Source organism: Aplysia californica, unplaced genomic scaffold (assembly GCF_000002075.1).
Source record: "Aplysia californica isolate F4 #8 unplaced genomic scaffold, AplCal3.0 scaffold00423, whole genome shotgun sequence".
Lineage (NCBI taxonomy): Eukaryota > Metazoa > Mollusca > Gastropoda > Aplysiida > Aplysiidae > Aplysia > Aplysia californica.
The window spans coordinates 266,969-283,355 of record NW_004797693.1 but is presented as its reverse complement, the minus strand read 5'-3'; the positions used below and the strand labels follow the sequence as shown (position 1 = coordinate 283,355).

General features: G+C 37.9%; 1 protein-coding gene across 1 annotated transcript in view; it reads right to left on the bottom strand.

The window, feature by feature from the left end:
* The window catches only part of LOC101862601 (laminin subunit alpha-1), a 199,808-nt gene that overhangs the window by 64,552 nt on the left and 118,869 nt on the right, over nt 1–16,387 (bottom strand). Inside the window, exons 6-20 of the mRNA XM_035971361.1 lie at nt 13,600–13,719; nt 12,174–12,266; nt 11,346–11,460; nt 10,924–11,042; nt 9,842–10,006; nt 9,224–9,379; nt 8,851–8,991; nt 8,019–8,207; nt 6,015–6,200; nt 5,346–5,605; nt 4,758–4,869; nt 3,763–3,876; nt 3,034–3,260; nt 1,532–1,740; nt 429–535 (exon numbers count right to left, since the gene is read on the bottom strand). Coding sequence (XP_035827254.1) covers nt 429–535; nt 1,532–1,740; nt 3,034–3,260; nt 3,763–3,876; nt 4,758–4,869; nt 5,346–5,605; nt 6,015–6,200; nt 8,019–8,207; nt 8,851–8,991; nt 9,224–9,379; nt 9,842–10,006; nt 10,924–11,042; nt 11,346–11,460; nt 12,174–12,266; nt 13,600–13,719 — 2,313 coding nt within the window. The remainder of the gene's footprint in view (nt 1–428; nt 536–1,531; nt 1,741–3,033; nt 3,261–3,762; nt 3,877–4,757; nt 4,870–5,345; nt 5,606–6,014; nt 6,201–8,018; nt 8,208–8,850; nt 8,992–9,223; nt 9,380–9,841; nt 10,007–10,923; nt 11,043–11,345; nt 11,461–12,173; nt 12,267–13,599; nt 13,720–16,387) is intronic.

Below are 16,387 nucleotides of genomic sequence, written 5' to 3'. Positions count from 1 at the left end.
GAGAGAGAGAGAGAGAGAGAAAGAGAGAGAGAGAGAAAGAGAGAGAGAGAGAGAGAGATTATCCTCTCTAAAAGACAGAGAAATATATATGAATTAGATAAAAAGAGAGCGAGACAATAATCTTCTCTAGTAGACGTGTCTGAATTTGATAAGTAGAAAGATAGAAACACAATATCATTGTTAGGAGAAAAAGTTATATCAGTAGTAACATAACTAAATAAGGAAAAAGGCAATATCAATAAGGAGAGAGAGCTCTCTCTAATAGATAAGGATAGTAGATACATGTGAATGGTATAAGGAAAGAAAGTAGCAACATCCTCTCTAAAACATTCACTTTCAAATATGGTTTAAAAATTTCAACCTAGTTTTGACTTATAGCACAAGTGACACAAGCTCTCTGAGAATCTGAACCAGGTAACAATTTATACCTCACACTTGTTGCATCGCCGGCCTGTGAACCTTTCCTTACATTCACACTGACCACTTCTTGCGTTGCACTCGTTATTTCGGGAACCAGAATTGGAACACTCGCAGGCTGAGGAGAGAGAGAATCAACACTGAAAACATTCCACAAAGAATGTTATGTTTGCCCAAACCATATATTAGGGTAGTACAAGTAGTTTCATATATATATTCATCCACCCTATATAACCACCCACCCCCACGTACATTTATAAATTCCCATATGTTTTTATGTCCCCAATCAACACATTTTAAGTTATTTTGGAATCGGAGAGCTTTGACCCTGCGTGTCAGGGCCAACCAGGCTGAAAGGGGTACAACATCGAAGCAGACAAAAGGATATACTTGAGAAAAAGCAGTCCCCAGAAGGGAATCAAACTCATACCTCCTGCATGCCACTGCGAAACCCCCTAACCTCTGCCTAACCAGTTCACTGTAAAGTGAATAGAACAGCTTACCAAGAAGCATAATATAACAATAAAAACCAACTAACACTAGCAGCTTTATGTTCAGCAAGGAAAGGTGCAAAATGGAGGTATGAAACAGCAATATTATGCTCCCCACCATAACATATCAATACTCTTGCTGTGAAACCACACTGACGAGAAAATGTTACATGGAAAAAAATGAACCCCGACTCGACAACTTTATGTTGCGTAAAACTCTTACAAATTTGAAGAATAAAAAAAAGTTATACCACTACTATGTTGAACAAAGGGACCAGCAAGTTACTATTTTTTATGGACTGAAATTTCATAAAAGCAATCTAAATTAATCAATGATGACTAACCATTTTATTATTTACTTCAGTCATGAACTCAATGAGAAAGTGGTTGGAAAATTCCCTGATATGATGGGCATAAATTTGTAATTATTTTTGCAATATATCTTACACTGCCATTGACATAACTAAAGTCTTTAGAAACTCCAGGTCAATGAAAGAGAGACAAAATATCAAATAACAAAAGAGAATCTGAGGCTACTAGATGATGGGCTACAATTTTCTTGTATTTAGTGACAAAACATAGCATCAAAAAGATAAGTTATAATATAACAAATTGAAGCTCACGTCGGCAATCGCCATTCACAGCTGAGCCGTAGTACCCTGGGCTGCATCTCTCACAGAACTCTCCCTCGGTATTCGTGGCACAGCGAGTGCAAGCACCAGTAACATTGTTACAGCTCCCAGGAAGCGACATGTCAATGTTGCCACCGCACATACATCTACGACAAGAACCTCCTGGGGTGCCAGGGTTGCCATAGTAACCTGAAGCACACCTGAGGAAAGCCGAGAATAAAAACATGTCAGTCACAATTAGACTGTTACCGAGTTAGAATTAACAGTCATTCAGCACAATAATTGCCACATTTAGGCAAAATCAAACTCCTATAACAGTATCACTGAAAGGAAATACAGTCACCACCAACTGCTTCCATTGAAAACAACTTTCTAAATGTCCTGAGCTTTTGTGAAGTAAAGGGTACATAGGTTGGTATCTCAAAACTTGTTCAAATAAACACAAGAGCCAAAAGCATTTTCTGCTTTTGTTTTTGAGTAAAGAGAAGCACATCAACACAATAATAGTCAGGAAATAGAAAAGAAAAAACCAGACAGGAATGATAGTCGGAAAGTACAAAATTAGGAGCCTTAAACCACCCACTCAAAAAATACCATCGGTAAGAACAGCATTCTATAATCAGAAACCCATGTTACATGAATATATTTTTTTTTTAAAACCTCAGCAACAGGAAACACAACTCCAAGGTCATTTAAGAAACTTGATAACCTTCCAAAAACAGGGTATTATAAACAATTCCTGACACTGCATCTGTGACTTGCTTTTGAGTAAAAAAATTAAGAAAAAAATTCTTTAATAAACCTCAGATAACAAGACACCTTTACAAAGAAAAAAAAAGGAATAATTGTGAGACAAATAGGCGCTCGTCAAAATAATGAAAATGAAGAAACTGTCATTTTTCCGCAGGTTCAGGAATTTTTTTCAAATTTTTGTTTTTTGGCTTATCACCTTTTATGTTCATTAAACAACACATTTCTGTATGGATTTTATTGAAAAATATTGATTACAGGCACAAAAAATGTAAATTTTCACTTTCCACAGACTCTCAAGCAAAGGAAATAACTTCACTTTGGCGGCCATTTTCTTGCAAATTTTACCTCTGAAATCAGGTGACCCCCACCTCCTTCAATTGTCAATATCTCAACTTGTATACAAGATAGATGGATATCTTTTTCATCAAAAGAAAGACAAATGAGCAAGCTTTAAGATGATAGCAATAATTCTAGATGCCCAAAAATTGACGAGCGCATGATTTCACTGTGTCGGAACACAATTTATGAAATAAATTGAGAAAAAAATCATTAATACATCCTGTGTATATATATTTATGACAAGGAAAGTTTTTAAAATAGATTTCAAAGAATGTGATAGAATATGAAATGAAATGAAATGCCAAAAGTACCCAATAAATCTTGACAATTTCAGCTTCTAGATGTAACACTTTTCGCCTAATATGATGGTAGAAAGACATAGTCATTCCATCTGCACTTACATCTCACATCTATCTCCAGTATACCCTTCCTGGCAATTGACACACTCATATGCATCCCTATCTTCCAGAGTGGGCCTGGCAACGCATCTCTCAGCAAAGAAATTGTTACCAGTGGTCAGTGGACAAGCACAGGGCTTGCAATCATCTGGCGACCCTCGTCGGGGGTCGCCATAGAACCCTGGCAGACAGCGGTCACACCTAGCTCCAGCTGTGCTGTGTCTACAGTCCTGGATATTACAGAATAATAGAAATCAGAATTCAGAAACTGACTTGTATTTTCACACTTCCCTCTACGAAACATGAAAGACAGATCAGTACCTGGGTAAGTAGACAACTTTACACCAACTTTCAACACCTAAAATTGGAACCCTTTTTTGACAGTACGAATCAAAATTAAATGAGATTTATATAAATACTAAACGAAAAAAGGTTTTTAAAGTCTTATAACGAATTCGAACTAGGGCTGCTGGTCACCATGAAGAAAACAACTTCATAAACTAAGCATTCATATACTTCAAATTGCAACTAAAAACATATGGTCTAAAGTCATCATTTATTATCTTAATGGAAGCTATATATTAACCTCCATAGCCAAACTTCTAATTTCAGCTTTCAAATCTTAATCCCTTGCTAGGCATGTAGTGTGGGGTGCCCGTCAGAAATTAAAACACAATCATCGATTATGAATCCTAAATACACATACAAAAAAGAGAATGGTTAAAAACCCACCATGCAGTCTCCGGTGACAGGATCACAGCCAGAGGCATGGCCGTAACACTGACATTGCTGGCACCGTCCTCCGTACAGTTGGTTCTCCACGCGGCGCCATCCAGGAGAGCAGCTCTGTTGCAATAAATCATTGTATGACAGAATAAGAAAGAAGCAAAAATAGTGACAGAAGGATGGAGAAAAGTGATTGCCTGATCATCCTTGGTACTCAAACGGTCTTCTAGACTAAGGGATAAGTAGGCCTAAGTAAGTAAGTAAGAAGGCCAACTGTCAGGCTATACAGCATTATATTCAAGGAGAAAGACACATTCTCTTTGCATGTAACATAAAAAGCCATACCATTGCATCACAGATAGGTAAAGAAATACAACAGGCACACTTTCAAGTGTTGTGAAATTATTGTTCTGAAGCTATTTAGGAATCCATTTTGTCAAGCAAATGTTTTGAAATGGTAGTTGAAAGTGTATTATCAGTAGGTATTCATTACAAAAGTCTTGATTTGGATTGATTTTAGGTGGTATAATTGTTCCTGTTTCATTCTAAAAGGTATGTGAATAATTTACACCCCAAATAGTCTTCAAACGAGCCAAACCCTCGAATATCCCGAGTAAAAACAATACTGGGGGTACTTGATAAAACAACTTCCAAAAGTCGAAACTGAACCCACATACTCTGCCTACAACTGAATGGAGCCTTACCAGTACACCACAGATGCAGGTCATTAAAATATCAGAAAGGAGTAAATTCTTGATAAACACTTCAGCATCACCGTTCAGTTGGGAGATACAAAACGATCAGAAAGATCAAACAAATTAATTATGGTGATCAGACTTCAATATTCTTATTATTTGTTTTAAAGAAATGCTTCACAAATAACAAAAAATCTCCACCAGTTACTTATCTCCACTAGCACCATGTGTAAACTCTCTGTCAACAATTTGTTGGGGTAGATTGTAAGACAGACAACACACTGAACAGAATGCAGCATTACATACCTCACATGACAGTCCAGCATAGCCCTGAGGACATCTGCATTGTTCAACAGATGGTAAAGAGCTTCCATCCATGACCAGAGGGCTTGCCATGTCCATGTAGACATTCTTCAGGCTGAGAACAAAACAAAATTGTATCATCTTCAAAATACGAACCTGTGTGCTGTGAATTGTAAAATGAAATACTATGAAAATATGGCAAATATAATTTGCTGCCACACATGGCTGAGAGCATAACTTCTTCTACTCTCGTAGATTTGTCATCTGTTGGGTCACCTCTGACAGAAGACAAGAAATCTCCAAAGAAAAGACTGGTAATCTGCGCTATTTTGAGTCATTTTGTTTAAATATCACTAATCAGAAAACGCACACTTACTAACTCACAAACAAGTTTTCTGTGTGTTGATTTGTTTAAATTAAATATCACTAATCGGAAAACCCACATGTAAAAACTCACAAAACAGTTTCCTGTGAGTTGTTTTGTTCAAATATCACTAATCGGAAAACCCACACATACAAACTCACAATTCCAGTTTTCTGTGTGTTACTTTGTTTGAATATTCACGAAACAGAAAATTTGGGGAAACTCACAAAACAGTTTCTTGAGCTGTGTGATAGGTAGCGCGGATGAGCAGACGGCTCAGGCTGTACAACACAGTCATCATCTCATCCCTCGTAACTGGCTGTCTATCGCTGAGGCGGAACCAGCCACTTTCATGTAGACGGATGCGCACTTTGTTCTCCATCTCTTCCCTCAGATATTCCTTGTCGGTAGTGATGGCCAAATTGCTGCCCTGAAATAAATAAATAAGAATATTGAACAAAAGATTGTTATTTGTGGAAGGACAGGGCTAGGGAAAGAGAACAGGAATAATAGAATGACAGACAGATAATAAAAGAAAAACATACACATTGTCAGAGAGAAAGAGTACGAGAGAAAGAGACAGAGAGAGAAAGTTGGAGAGAGAGAGAGAGAGAGAGAGAGAGAGAGAGAGAGAGAGAGAGAGAGAGAGAGAGAGAGAGAGAGAGAGAGAGAGAGAGAGAGAGAGAGAGAGACAGACAGGCAGGCAGGCAGGCAGGCTGGCAGGCAGGCAGGCAGACAGACAGACAGACAGACAGACAGGCAGGCAGACAGACAGACAGACAGACAGACAGACAGACAGACAGACAGGAGAGAGAGAGAGAGAGAGAGAGAGAGAGAGAGAGAGAGAGAGAGAGAGAGAGAGAGAGAGAGAGAGAGAGAGAGAGAGAGAGAGAGAGAGAGTAACAGACAGGCAGATCAAGAAAGAAGGAAGGAGGACAGATAAATAGCAGCCTGTATCTTCTAAAAGTGATGAAGCTCACCTCCAGCACCAAATTGGGTTCCCTCAGGTGATATCCACCAGACAGCTGATCATCCAGACTATACTTGAGGGTAAAGGTCAGGTAACCACCATAGGAACTCAGCTGTCAAACAAGAGGAGGTCATTGCAGTTAGTGACTAAAAAAGGAGGAAAATGTAAAAAAAAAAAAATTAAAAGAGAGAGAGAGAGAGAGAGAGAGAGAGAGAGAGAGAGGGGGGGGGAGAGAAAGAGAGAAAGAGAGAGTTTAAGTGCAGTGACCCAAAAAAGGAAAAAGGAAAAAAAGAGAGAGAGAAAGAGTTTTAGTTTTAGGAAGAGTATTACCGCACTTGTTCATAAGTGCTAAGGAAAAGAGGTGTTTCTAGAGAGTAAGATACAACGAAAAGAAGCAGAGAAAAAGAAGATAAATGTTTGATAGGAAAGAATTAGCAAATTACTCTAAAATGCCCGTCAACCATCCAATGAGAAAGATAGAGAAAGAAAGAAAGACAGATAAAGAAAGAAATACAGAGAAAGAAAGATATCTTCATCCTTCCTATGAAGAAATATGACATGGCAACAACCTATACAGAATAGAAAAACAAATTAGAACGTTACAATACTTCACGGTGAACAAATTATACCACTATTGCATTTCAGCTCCCAGTTTTAAGCTAAAATTATTGTACTTTGCGTAAGGAGCAACCTTGTGACCAGCAATAATGCAAAAGCCATGCACTGATATAGTTTGGCATTGTCTACATGCCTGTGTTCATGAACTATTCAAACACTAGAGCTCTCAAAGTCTAGAGGACAGTGAGGCAAGGGGAGAACATGAGTAAGTGCAAGAGACAAAACATGTAACTTGGCAAAGGTAATATTTTTTTAAAACTTTTAACAAAACATGTAACTTGGCAAAGATAGTATTCAATAAAAACTTCTAACAAAACATGTAACTTGGCCAAGCCTCTCATCTTGAGAACAGGAGCGTGGGTCAATAACATCCATTTTAAGAAGAAATGTCTTCGCTTCTAGCCAACTACCAAACAACCGAGGCAGTAGGGTCAAGCAAAACAAGTAACTGGGCTACGGTAATATCCACAATAACTGCTGTCGTAGAACATTTTGAGAAAGCTTGACAAAAAGCATATTCTTCTACAATAACTGAGCATTACAGAAACACATCTGTTTTCAAGATATATATTGAAATAGATCAGATCTCTACAATTTAACTTTCTTAAGGAAAAAAATAACCATGGACAAATTTTGGGATGATCATATTATACAGAAATGTTGTATTGTCTGTGGTAGCATGGCCAGAGTCATAACAATTCGTCCTTCTTATTCATGGTACTCTTATGGTCATAATGAGATAGGCATGTCATCATCAATTGTACTGTGATAGTACGAATGCTTTTGTACTGGCATTAATCTAAAGAGCTAATACATGTATATAATATGCATGTTCAATCACATGTATTTTGTGTTAAGACGAAGGTATTGTTAAGTGCTCATCCTGCATTGTACAGAGATGGTTGCTGTAGAAATAAAGTGCATTATTAATATTATCATACTATCATTATTATTATTATCATTATTATTGTTTTTATAGTTGTTATTAATATTATTATCATTATCATTATCATTATTATTATTATTATCATTATTATCATTATTATATCAATATTATTATTATGTGATGTCAAGGGACATGACTCTCATCTTTACTGTGGGGACAAGATAATTAAGGGAGTAGCACATCCTTGGATGATGTCACAAGGAGCCGCGGGAAAATAGGTCAAGAACGTTTGAGAGAGACTCACTGAAAGTCAGTCGGACACAGAACTACGACAAGGCAACATCTATCCTAGACTCATCGGACCGCCAGGTAACTTTACATTATTATTATTTTTATAACAGGACCTATACAGGTTAAGTAACGAACCCGATTTCCCAAGTAGGACATAGGAGCCACCCAGTAGTGGATGTCATCTTGAGAGTAGGACCGTGGGTCAATGGCATCCACTTTAAGAAGATATGTCTTCGCTTCAAGCCAACCACCAAACATCCGCGGCAGTAAGGTCAAACCTCCCGGACCCAAAGTAGACAGAACCCATCCAGAGTAGTCATCCACCTGTAGAGGAATCAAGTTTATGAATAAATATATATATATCAGATTGTGGACATTATTTTTGCTTTTGATGCACCCAGTCAGTACTGGCCTGAGCTTTATCATTTCAGCTCTGAAATTACTGACTATATAATGGTAGGATCTACAAGGATTTTGAACAAACATAATTCATCATATGGATATAGCCTGCAAAAAAGTTTTTAAGAAAATCTGAAATCATAGATTGTGCAAGTTACGGAGAAAATTTCTAAGTGAATGAGTTTATCATAGCTGCACAAATATCGACATCTAATTCCAGCTCCTATATTTATTGTACATGCCTGTAAGAGATTCACAAACCCTTTCAGAGCATCTCCTCTGCGCCCCCCCCCATCCCAGCCCTATCCCCCTGTTACTTTTGGAGTCCACTCAGTTAGCTCAGGAGAGGGGTATAAGTACCATTCCTTACTCATACCTTAACAGAACACGCTCTTACACAACACAACAATTATTTGCTTAGGTACAAGTCTTACAGAGCTCTCAACAGCCAGCATAAAGACACAATAATTGAACAAAAACTTTGGCTAAATATCAATGCCAATGAATCAAAAGTTGAGCCCCACTGGATGAAGAATAAACACAATTTATAAAAGCAACAAGTTCTTACCCTGGACAGCCCCCATGACACACTCTCACAAACTGTAGAAACACCAAAACAGAAGCACTTGGTGCAGCCTTCAGGGTTTGCTTGCTCCAGATTGAAATACCCTGGCTCACAACTGTCGCAACGACTGCCCCGGACATGAACCTAAGGGAACAAACATTTGAGTACATTAAAGCGTAACAATCTTGCTGTTCTTTTAGTACAGAATAGCTTCTGCTTAACTCTAAAACTAAAAGCAACTTGTAACCACTAGGCCTATAAAAAAAAGTTACAAAAAGAGGAACAAATGCATTTTCTAATATGTTTGCCTTTATTTTAAGATTCAAATATACTATAAAACATATATATATATAACACTGCTTCTATAACTATGTACCTTGCAGACACATGCTCTATCACAGTTGTCCGGGTCCCTACTCCCAGCTGCATTACATCGGCACGGACGACAGTTCGGGAATCCAAAATAGCCAAAAGCACAGCGATCACAGCCCGGACCAGAGTAGCCCTCCTTACAGATACATGACCCAGGTTCCTGCAAAGACATACAGTCACTGAGATGTGGGACAAGTATATTTGCAATGTTTGTCATTAAATTAATGCCATTGCATTTTTTAAAATAGTTTTAATCTTGCAACACAAATAGGTCATAAAAGTGTTGAAGATTTGAGGTGTTACTAGAGAGTAACATACAAAGAAGAGAAGGAGAGATTGGACAACAGATTTTAGATAGGAAAGAAGGACACCAGAGTATACTCACTTCCAACATTGGGGACACAAACATAAATGAAATGATAAACAGCATAAACATTGTTGTATTTCTTACACCTTTTAAAGTCAACTTCAACTGAAAAAAAGATCAGCTGAACCAATTCACACAATGCTCACAGTAATCACAGCAGCTCTCAAAAGTCAGAGCAGCTGAGCAAGGCAACCATTATGCCCTATAAAAAAATAATAAAGACAAAGTTGAAAGAGTCATAAGATTCTGGCATACCAATCCTTCATCGACACGGGAATCATCCAGCACACATTCACTAGTGGACGTCTGGGTCTCCTGACAGTTACATTGTCGGCAGGGGAACCTCATGTCAGGGGTCATTCCACGCGGGCGATAGTAGCCGGGGAGACAACGTTCACAGTTGACACCTGTTGTGTATTCCTGGAACAGAAAAGGTGGTTTGGTTTGGAAGAAGTTTTACAGCGCTAGCAACAGCATAAAAACAAAAAAGTAAAACGACTACCTTAATATTTCTGAATGGGTAGTTTGGGGATTAACTCAAAAATGCCACTGACTCACAGACCAGATAGTGTGACTCACTAATGGCTTCTCTTCCTACCTCTCCCAATCAGTCTTTTTGCCAATCTTTTCCCACATCCTAAATTTTTCACATTGATCCTCTCTACAAGCAACAACAATCTGCTAGTTTGACCAACTTCTTTAGCTTTTTTACCAAACTTTCAGCACCATGAACATGTTTTCCTGCTTTCAGATAAACATAAAATGAACCAAGTGGTCTCCCATTTCATTTTTTAACTGACGGTTATGAAATCCTACAAATAGGAAAAGACCTTTCATCCGAAAGTTTAAAGTTTTATGCTAGACAACACCCTTGAACACTAGATACGTCTGAAATATATATGGACCGAAGACTGAAACAAGATCATGGACTACACAAAATATAATAATTATAGTAGATAGCATTTGTATAGCACAAATTCCCGCTCAAAAGCAAGCTCTATGCACTTTGCAATCTATATTATTACGCCAGAATACCTAATTTAGCCTTCTGAAACAATCTCAATTTCTTGGAAAGCATACAGTGCAAGCTGCCATTTTATAGGGGCTAGAACACTAATATATAGACAAGATCTTTTGGTCAAACCTGCTCTAATGACCACCTGTTCAAGACAATCATCTGTACAAACAACCATTTCTCCCTTCCTCCATAATGGGTGGTTATCTTGGACACGTTTGACCATGTATATAACTTGGCGCCTGGGTGTGGCTCAGTGAAAGAAAGGATTTTTTAAAAAAACAATTTGAAAAAGAAAAACGCAATTCTGATCCATCCCTACCCGACAGTTGAGACAGACTCCTCCTCCATCATAACTGCCTGTCATGTTCAGACTGAGTTTGTTGGCATCCACTGTAGCGTTGTACACACACTCATCCGACTTGCCATGGCAGTTGCATTCTGTGAAGACAAAGGCGGATTGCAAATGTTTGAGTTTGACTAAACTATTGATACAACTGATATGAGCTGACAAGCACGCTACCTTATTTTTTTATGTGGATGTTTTTACACCATCAACACAATTTAGATAATTTAGAAGGCAACCTCTGGAAAACAATAAATCTACACATTTATTTCAGAACTTAAGGTGAGATTCATCACAACTACAGTACACTGAACCAGATGACATTCATTAAAAAACACAAGATAAAAGAATCAAAGTCAATCAAGATCAAAAAGATAGAATCCTATCATGGTTGATACCTTCACAGCCAAGTCCTTGAATGCCACCGACTTTCCACGGTTTTTGGTTGAACTTTGGCAGACACATCTCACAGTTGTCTCCTGCAGTGTTGTGCAGGCACTGACATTGAAGACGCTGAAAGCAGGACAAACGAGGGAGCATAAAGAAACTTCTGTTGTATGTATACCGATCCAACTAAAAAGCACACTATTAATTTCCTTTATATATATTATAGGCCTATCAACCACTGAGAGTAAGATTCTACAATATATATATATATATGCCAATGGGAAAAGTGATAACTGACTGAGTCTTACTCTGAGCAGTCGATATCCTCATCATCTACATCCGTCCTTTTTACCTCTGCAAATTGTTTAAGTTTACTTTTACTATCTCAAGTTCTAATACTTTATACATATCTACAGACTTACAATCTAGAAAAAAAACAAAAGTATGTTTCCATGCAATTTGAATTAGTGAATTATACAACATGACAGTCGTACGCAAGATGTTCAGAAATCTACAGACCTGTAACAGATCTATCTAGCTTGGGTCTATATCTAAATTGTATATCTCTAGAAAATTCTGGTCTAGATCAATTTATTTAGAATCTAATAATTCAATATATCTTGCACTGTATTTATTCAATAAGTCAGGTATATTAGCCCACAAAATCGTGAAATAAAAAATGGCATCATAACCGTTGTGCTTGCTACCCAACCCACTTCAAGGAAAAAAATAATAAAAATGAGCTTCAAGAAAAATTCAAAGGTGATTCTGGAAAGGAAACTGATAAAGCCAAGCGTATTTAATTGGTTGTTGGATATGTAAGGTGAGAGAGAACTTACGTCTTCCAGCGTGTCATGGCGGCGGCAGAAGGTGGCATGACCATAACAAATGCACTGTCCTCCAATAGAAATGTCCTTCACAGAATAGTAGTACTGAAAAAAAACAGGAAAAAAATGCATTTGGCTTAGAAAATACAAAATAAAACATGTTTGAACAACAGAAACATGTACTATCCCACATGCCAACATCAGCCAAAATTAAAAGGGACATTGAAATTAAATTAATACCGCTCCGCTGATCAATATTAGTTGCCTTGCAAGATTATGCTGCAAACTATCAAAAATTCATGCAGAACCTTAGTCAAATATTTCCTCAACTATATATAGACTCTTCAGCTTTGCACAATGACTTGCATCATATTGTCTTAACAGATCAACATTTTGTCTGTGTATACTGTTCCACAATAAGGAGAGGGGCTGTTCACTTGCATCATATTGTCTTAACAGATCAACATTTTGTCTGTGTATACTGTTCCACAATTAGGAGAGGGGCTGTTCACGTACAGTCTACTTTCCCTGATCGTATACATGACGATACCTTAGAACTTCCAAGTTCTATCTCTGACATTTTTGCCCTTTTTGAATTACTATATAAAAAGACCATGAGGTCAGGAATCAATACAATACATTCTATCTCTGCTCTATGAATCTTGTAATATTATTCAAAGTCGTAGATATTCAAAGAATTGCATTCCAAAAAGCTTAACATGTTGTGGAGCTCACAATTTTTTAGACAAAACTTTCACAAAACAGTGGTGTCAGTAAGCGTTTGTAGTACTGAAAACTACACTCCTACCCATTTTTGCAAGTGTTCAACAGTGCGCAATAATATAATGACCCTGTTGCTGAGAATTTAAATGGTTGTATACACGAAAGCAAAGTCAATATTTTTTATATATATTATATTATATTTCATTTTTTGGTTATTTCGTTTTTTTCAAAAATCCTCCCACGGTGGCCAATTTCTCTCCAATCTCCCTTACAGGTCATATGTACTTAGATTCTACACATTCATTGAAAGCACATTTCTTTACAGCAAACTAAGCAAACTAAAATGATCCTGACAAACAAACAAAGACATGTTACTGAAGTTATCATAATATATTAAGAGTACTGAGTATAACAACTGCGGCACAATAGGAATTAGAGCTGTAGTTGATTCACTTGAGGTTGTTTATTTTGTAGCTGCTGTGGCTAATGTTGTTGTTTGTGTTGATGTTCTTGTTGCTATAGAGTTGCTGTTGGTGTATTATTGGTGTTGTTGCTTCTGGTGTTGCTGCTGCTGCAATTCTGGAGTCAAACACAGTAACGTATAGATTATAATTACATCTACGATGATAGCCTATAGGCTTATAATAAGATGAGATGGCTTTCCTCATAATATCGCATAATAAAGAAAATTTTAAGCAAACAATACGGCCCTTACCCTTCGTGTGACACTGGCGTCGGCTGAATCGGGGTCGATGCTGCTAAAACTCATAAGGTCTGCATTGAGAGTCCTTATTTTCTGGAACCGGAGACGAACGTATCTGGCAGAAGTAAAATCCTGAAAAAGGAGTATATTAAGTTTGTTAAAAATAGAAAGTACATTAATACAATAACGATTATGTAGTCCCAGGACACTTACTAATAAAAACGAATACAAACAGACAAATTAGCCGCTTTCTGGGTCATCTGAATCAACGTAAAGGTCTTGAACATTTTGTTCTCACTGGAGAGATAGAAATCAATGGAGGCAGGGAAAGACCAAGAGAATCTAGCTTGGGAATCCTTAACGACAGATGGATGACAAGGAAAGATCAGGGTACCAGAACAGTAGTGTTAGGATGAAGATGTGTTTCTTTATTAGGGCACATGCAACACAATACGGTCATGTAAGTGCCGAAGATAAAAGGTGTTACATTAGGGCAAGTACAAAAGAGAAGATCTAGCATCTGAAGGAGGGGAGATAAAGAAGATTGGAGCCAAGCACATAAGAGCACCCGCGCACCACCCACCCCGCCTTTGTGTGGATGAGTGCAAAGAAAGGAAGACACAGAGATACCCACAGTTGTAGAGCAGTTACTTACTGCAGCATATACAATGCAAAATGAAAATAATGACATGGCTATTAAACAGATTATGGTCCCAGGAAAGAGATAAATGGACAATAAACAGTTATCTATCATATCAAATTTTGTGTGGTGACGGTTTTCGTACACAAAATTTTAAACCAAATATCCGCAAGGATATAGATCTATATCTAGATCTAGAAATCTAGATCTAAGCATCAGTAGCTCTAAATTTGAATAAGTAAATATTTTTCATAAACATAGTATCTCTTTTAAGTAGTCTTCATTTTCGTTCTCGTGTAGGCTATTCTGTGTGACGTTTCAGACATCACAAAGCCTGCGCTGAAGAAAAGCCTGGAAACACTGGAGCAGAGTGGAATGTTAATCTCAACAGCAAATATAGGTTAAGGGTCGTAACTCGAAGACCACCCCTGATCTGCCCTATTTTCAGAGTTGCTCCCCTTCCCGTAGCAACCACAGCACTTCGTACATGTATTTACATTGACCTCTTAGCAAAACGTAATATTGGGTCCTGCACATATTTACTTTGTAATATGAGCCATGTTTGGCACTCTCTATGGCTAGACAGGTTGAATGGGCCGGGAAAAGGGGTCATTGGGGCATTCTGTGCCAGGATATGGACCCAGCTGCTGTTGGCAAAAATGGGGAATCTCATTCGAAATTGAGGAGTGTTCCAAGACAATTGCATAGGGCCTACCCCAGGCCAGGCATTGGCATGGGAAAGCGTGTTCAAGTTGCGGGCCTGATTAAGCTTTTTAAAAATCTCGCTTTTTTTCTTTCTTTTAGTAAAAAGAAGCATATGGACACAATAATGGCCATAATTTAGTCCTGAGGAAAAAGTAAGACAGAAAGACGAAAACAACAGAGGGGAAAGTAAAATAATGAGTATAGGACCTACACGTAGCGCCCTCTTCCAACCACCCGTTATCCCGTGGGGAGAAAATTGGATTGGATGAAATCGACTTAAATACCCAAGCTCTCAAAAGTGAGACTAAAACTGACACTGTAGCATAAAATGCCATTCAAAGATACTTCATCAGATGAAACATAGCCTGCGAGTAAGAATTAAACCTTCCAGTTGGGCAGTAACCATTAATTTAATTTTCAAGAAGGACTATTATATTATTATCAACTCAGCACGAGAAACATTACGTATTAATTACTGGGTCAACTGGTATTGCTGGAGGACCGGTTCTGACACGCATGCCATAGTTTGCCTGTTATGCTTTAGACTAGACCCTTAATATGGAATTGTTGCGCTAACACAAGTTGGGCATGGTAAGTCAAGTTTTTAGTTTTAGTAAGAGTTTTACGGCACTTGCAACACAATAAAGTCATATAAGTGCCGAAGATTAGAGGTGTTACAATAGAGTAACAAAAACAAAAATGAAGGAGGCGAGATAAGGACGATAGTTTTTTATAGGACAGAAGAAGCAAACCATACCAGAGCACTCGCCAACCACCCATTGGTAAATCAAATCCTTAGCAAAAAATACAAACTACACAAACAATTAACAAGAACAACAGCAGCAGCAACAACAACAACAACAGCAGCAACAACAACAACAACAACAATAACAGTAGCAGCAGCAACAAAGACATCAGCAACAACAACAAACTACGAATAAATAAAAGTAAATCTATAGATAGGTTTAAGCTTAAGTATAATTTTTTGCTTGTGAAAATAATATATAACACTTTACTGAAAGACCAAAATGGTAACAAGGGAAGAAGTGTTCAGAGCCACTGTTCAAGTCGCGAACTACAATTCAGTTAGTCGTATTATAGGTTGTTTCGTACTTGCAACATTCTGTAACGCACTTCAAGTCCCTTTATTTAGACATTTCAGGACTATAGCCGTCCGCACATAAAAAGTAGATACTTTTGAAATATCTCCAGGATGCGGGAAACGAACTCACATTCTGTGCGTTTACGGCAAAGACCAAAACCATTATACCAAAGGCAAAGGCATGTGATAAATTCGCCTTCTTCAAAAGAAAGATCACTTCAAAAGAGTGCGCCTCTTGGGCAAGCGACGAGACAGAAATCAACAGATCTCGTTCCATGGATACAGTAGAGTAGGCCCTAATGTACATCTGAAGGATATTATCGCCCTTGCGTTTGCCAGGACAGACAGGTGGG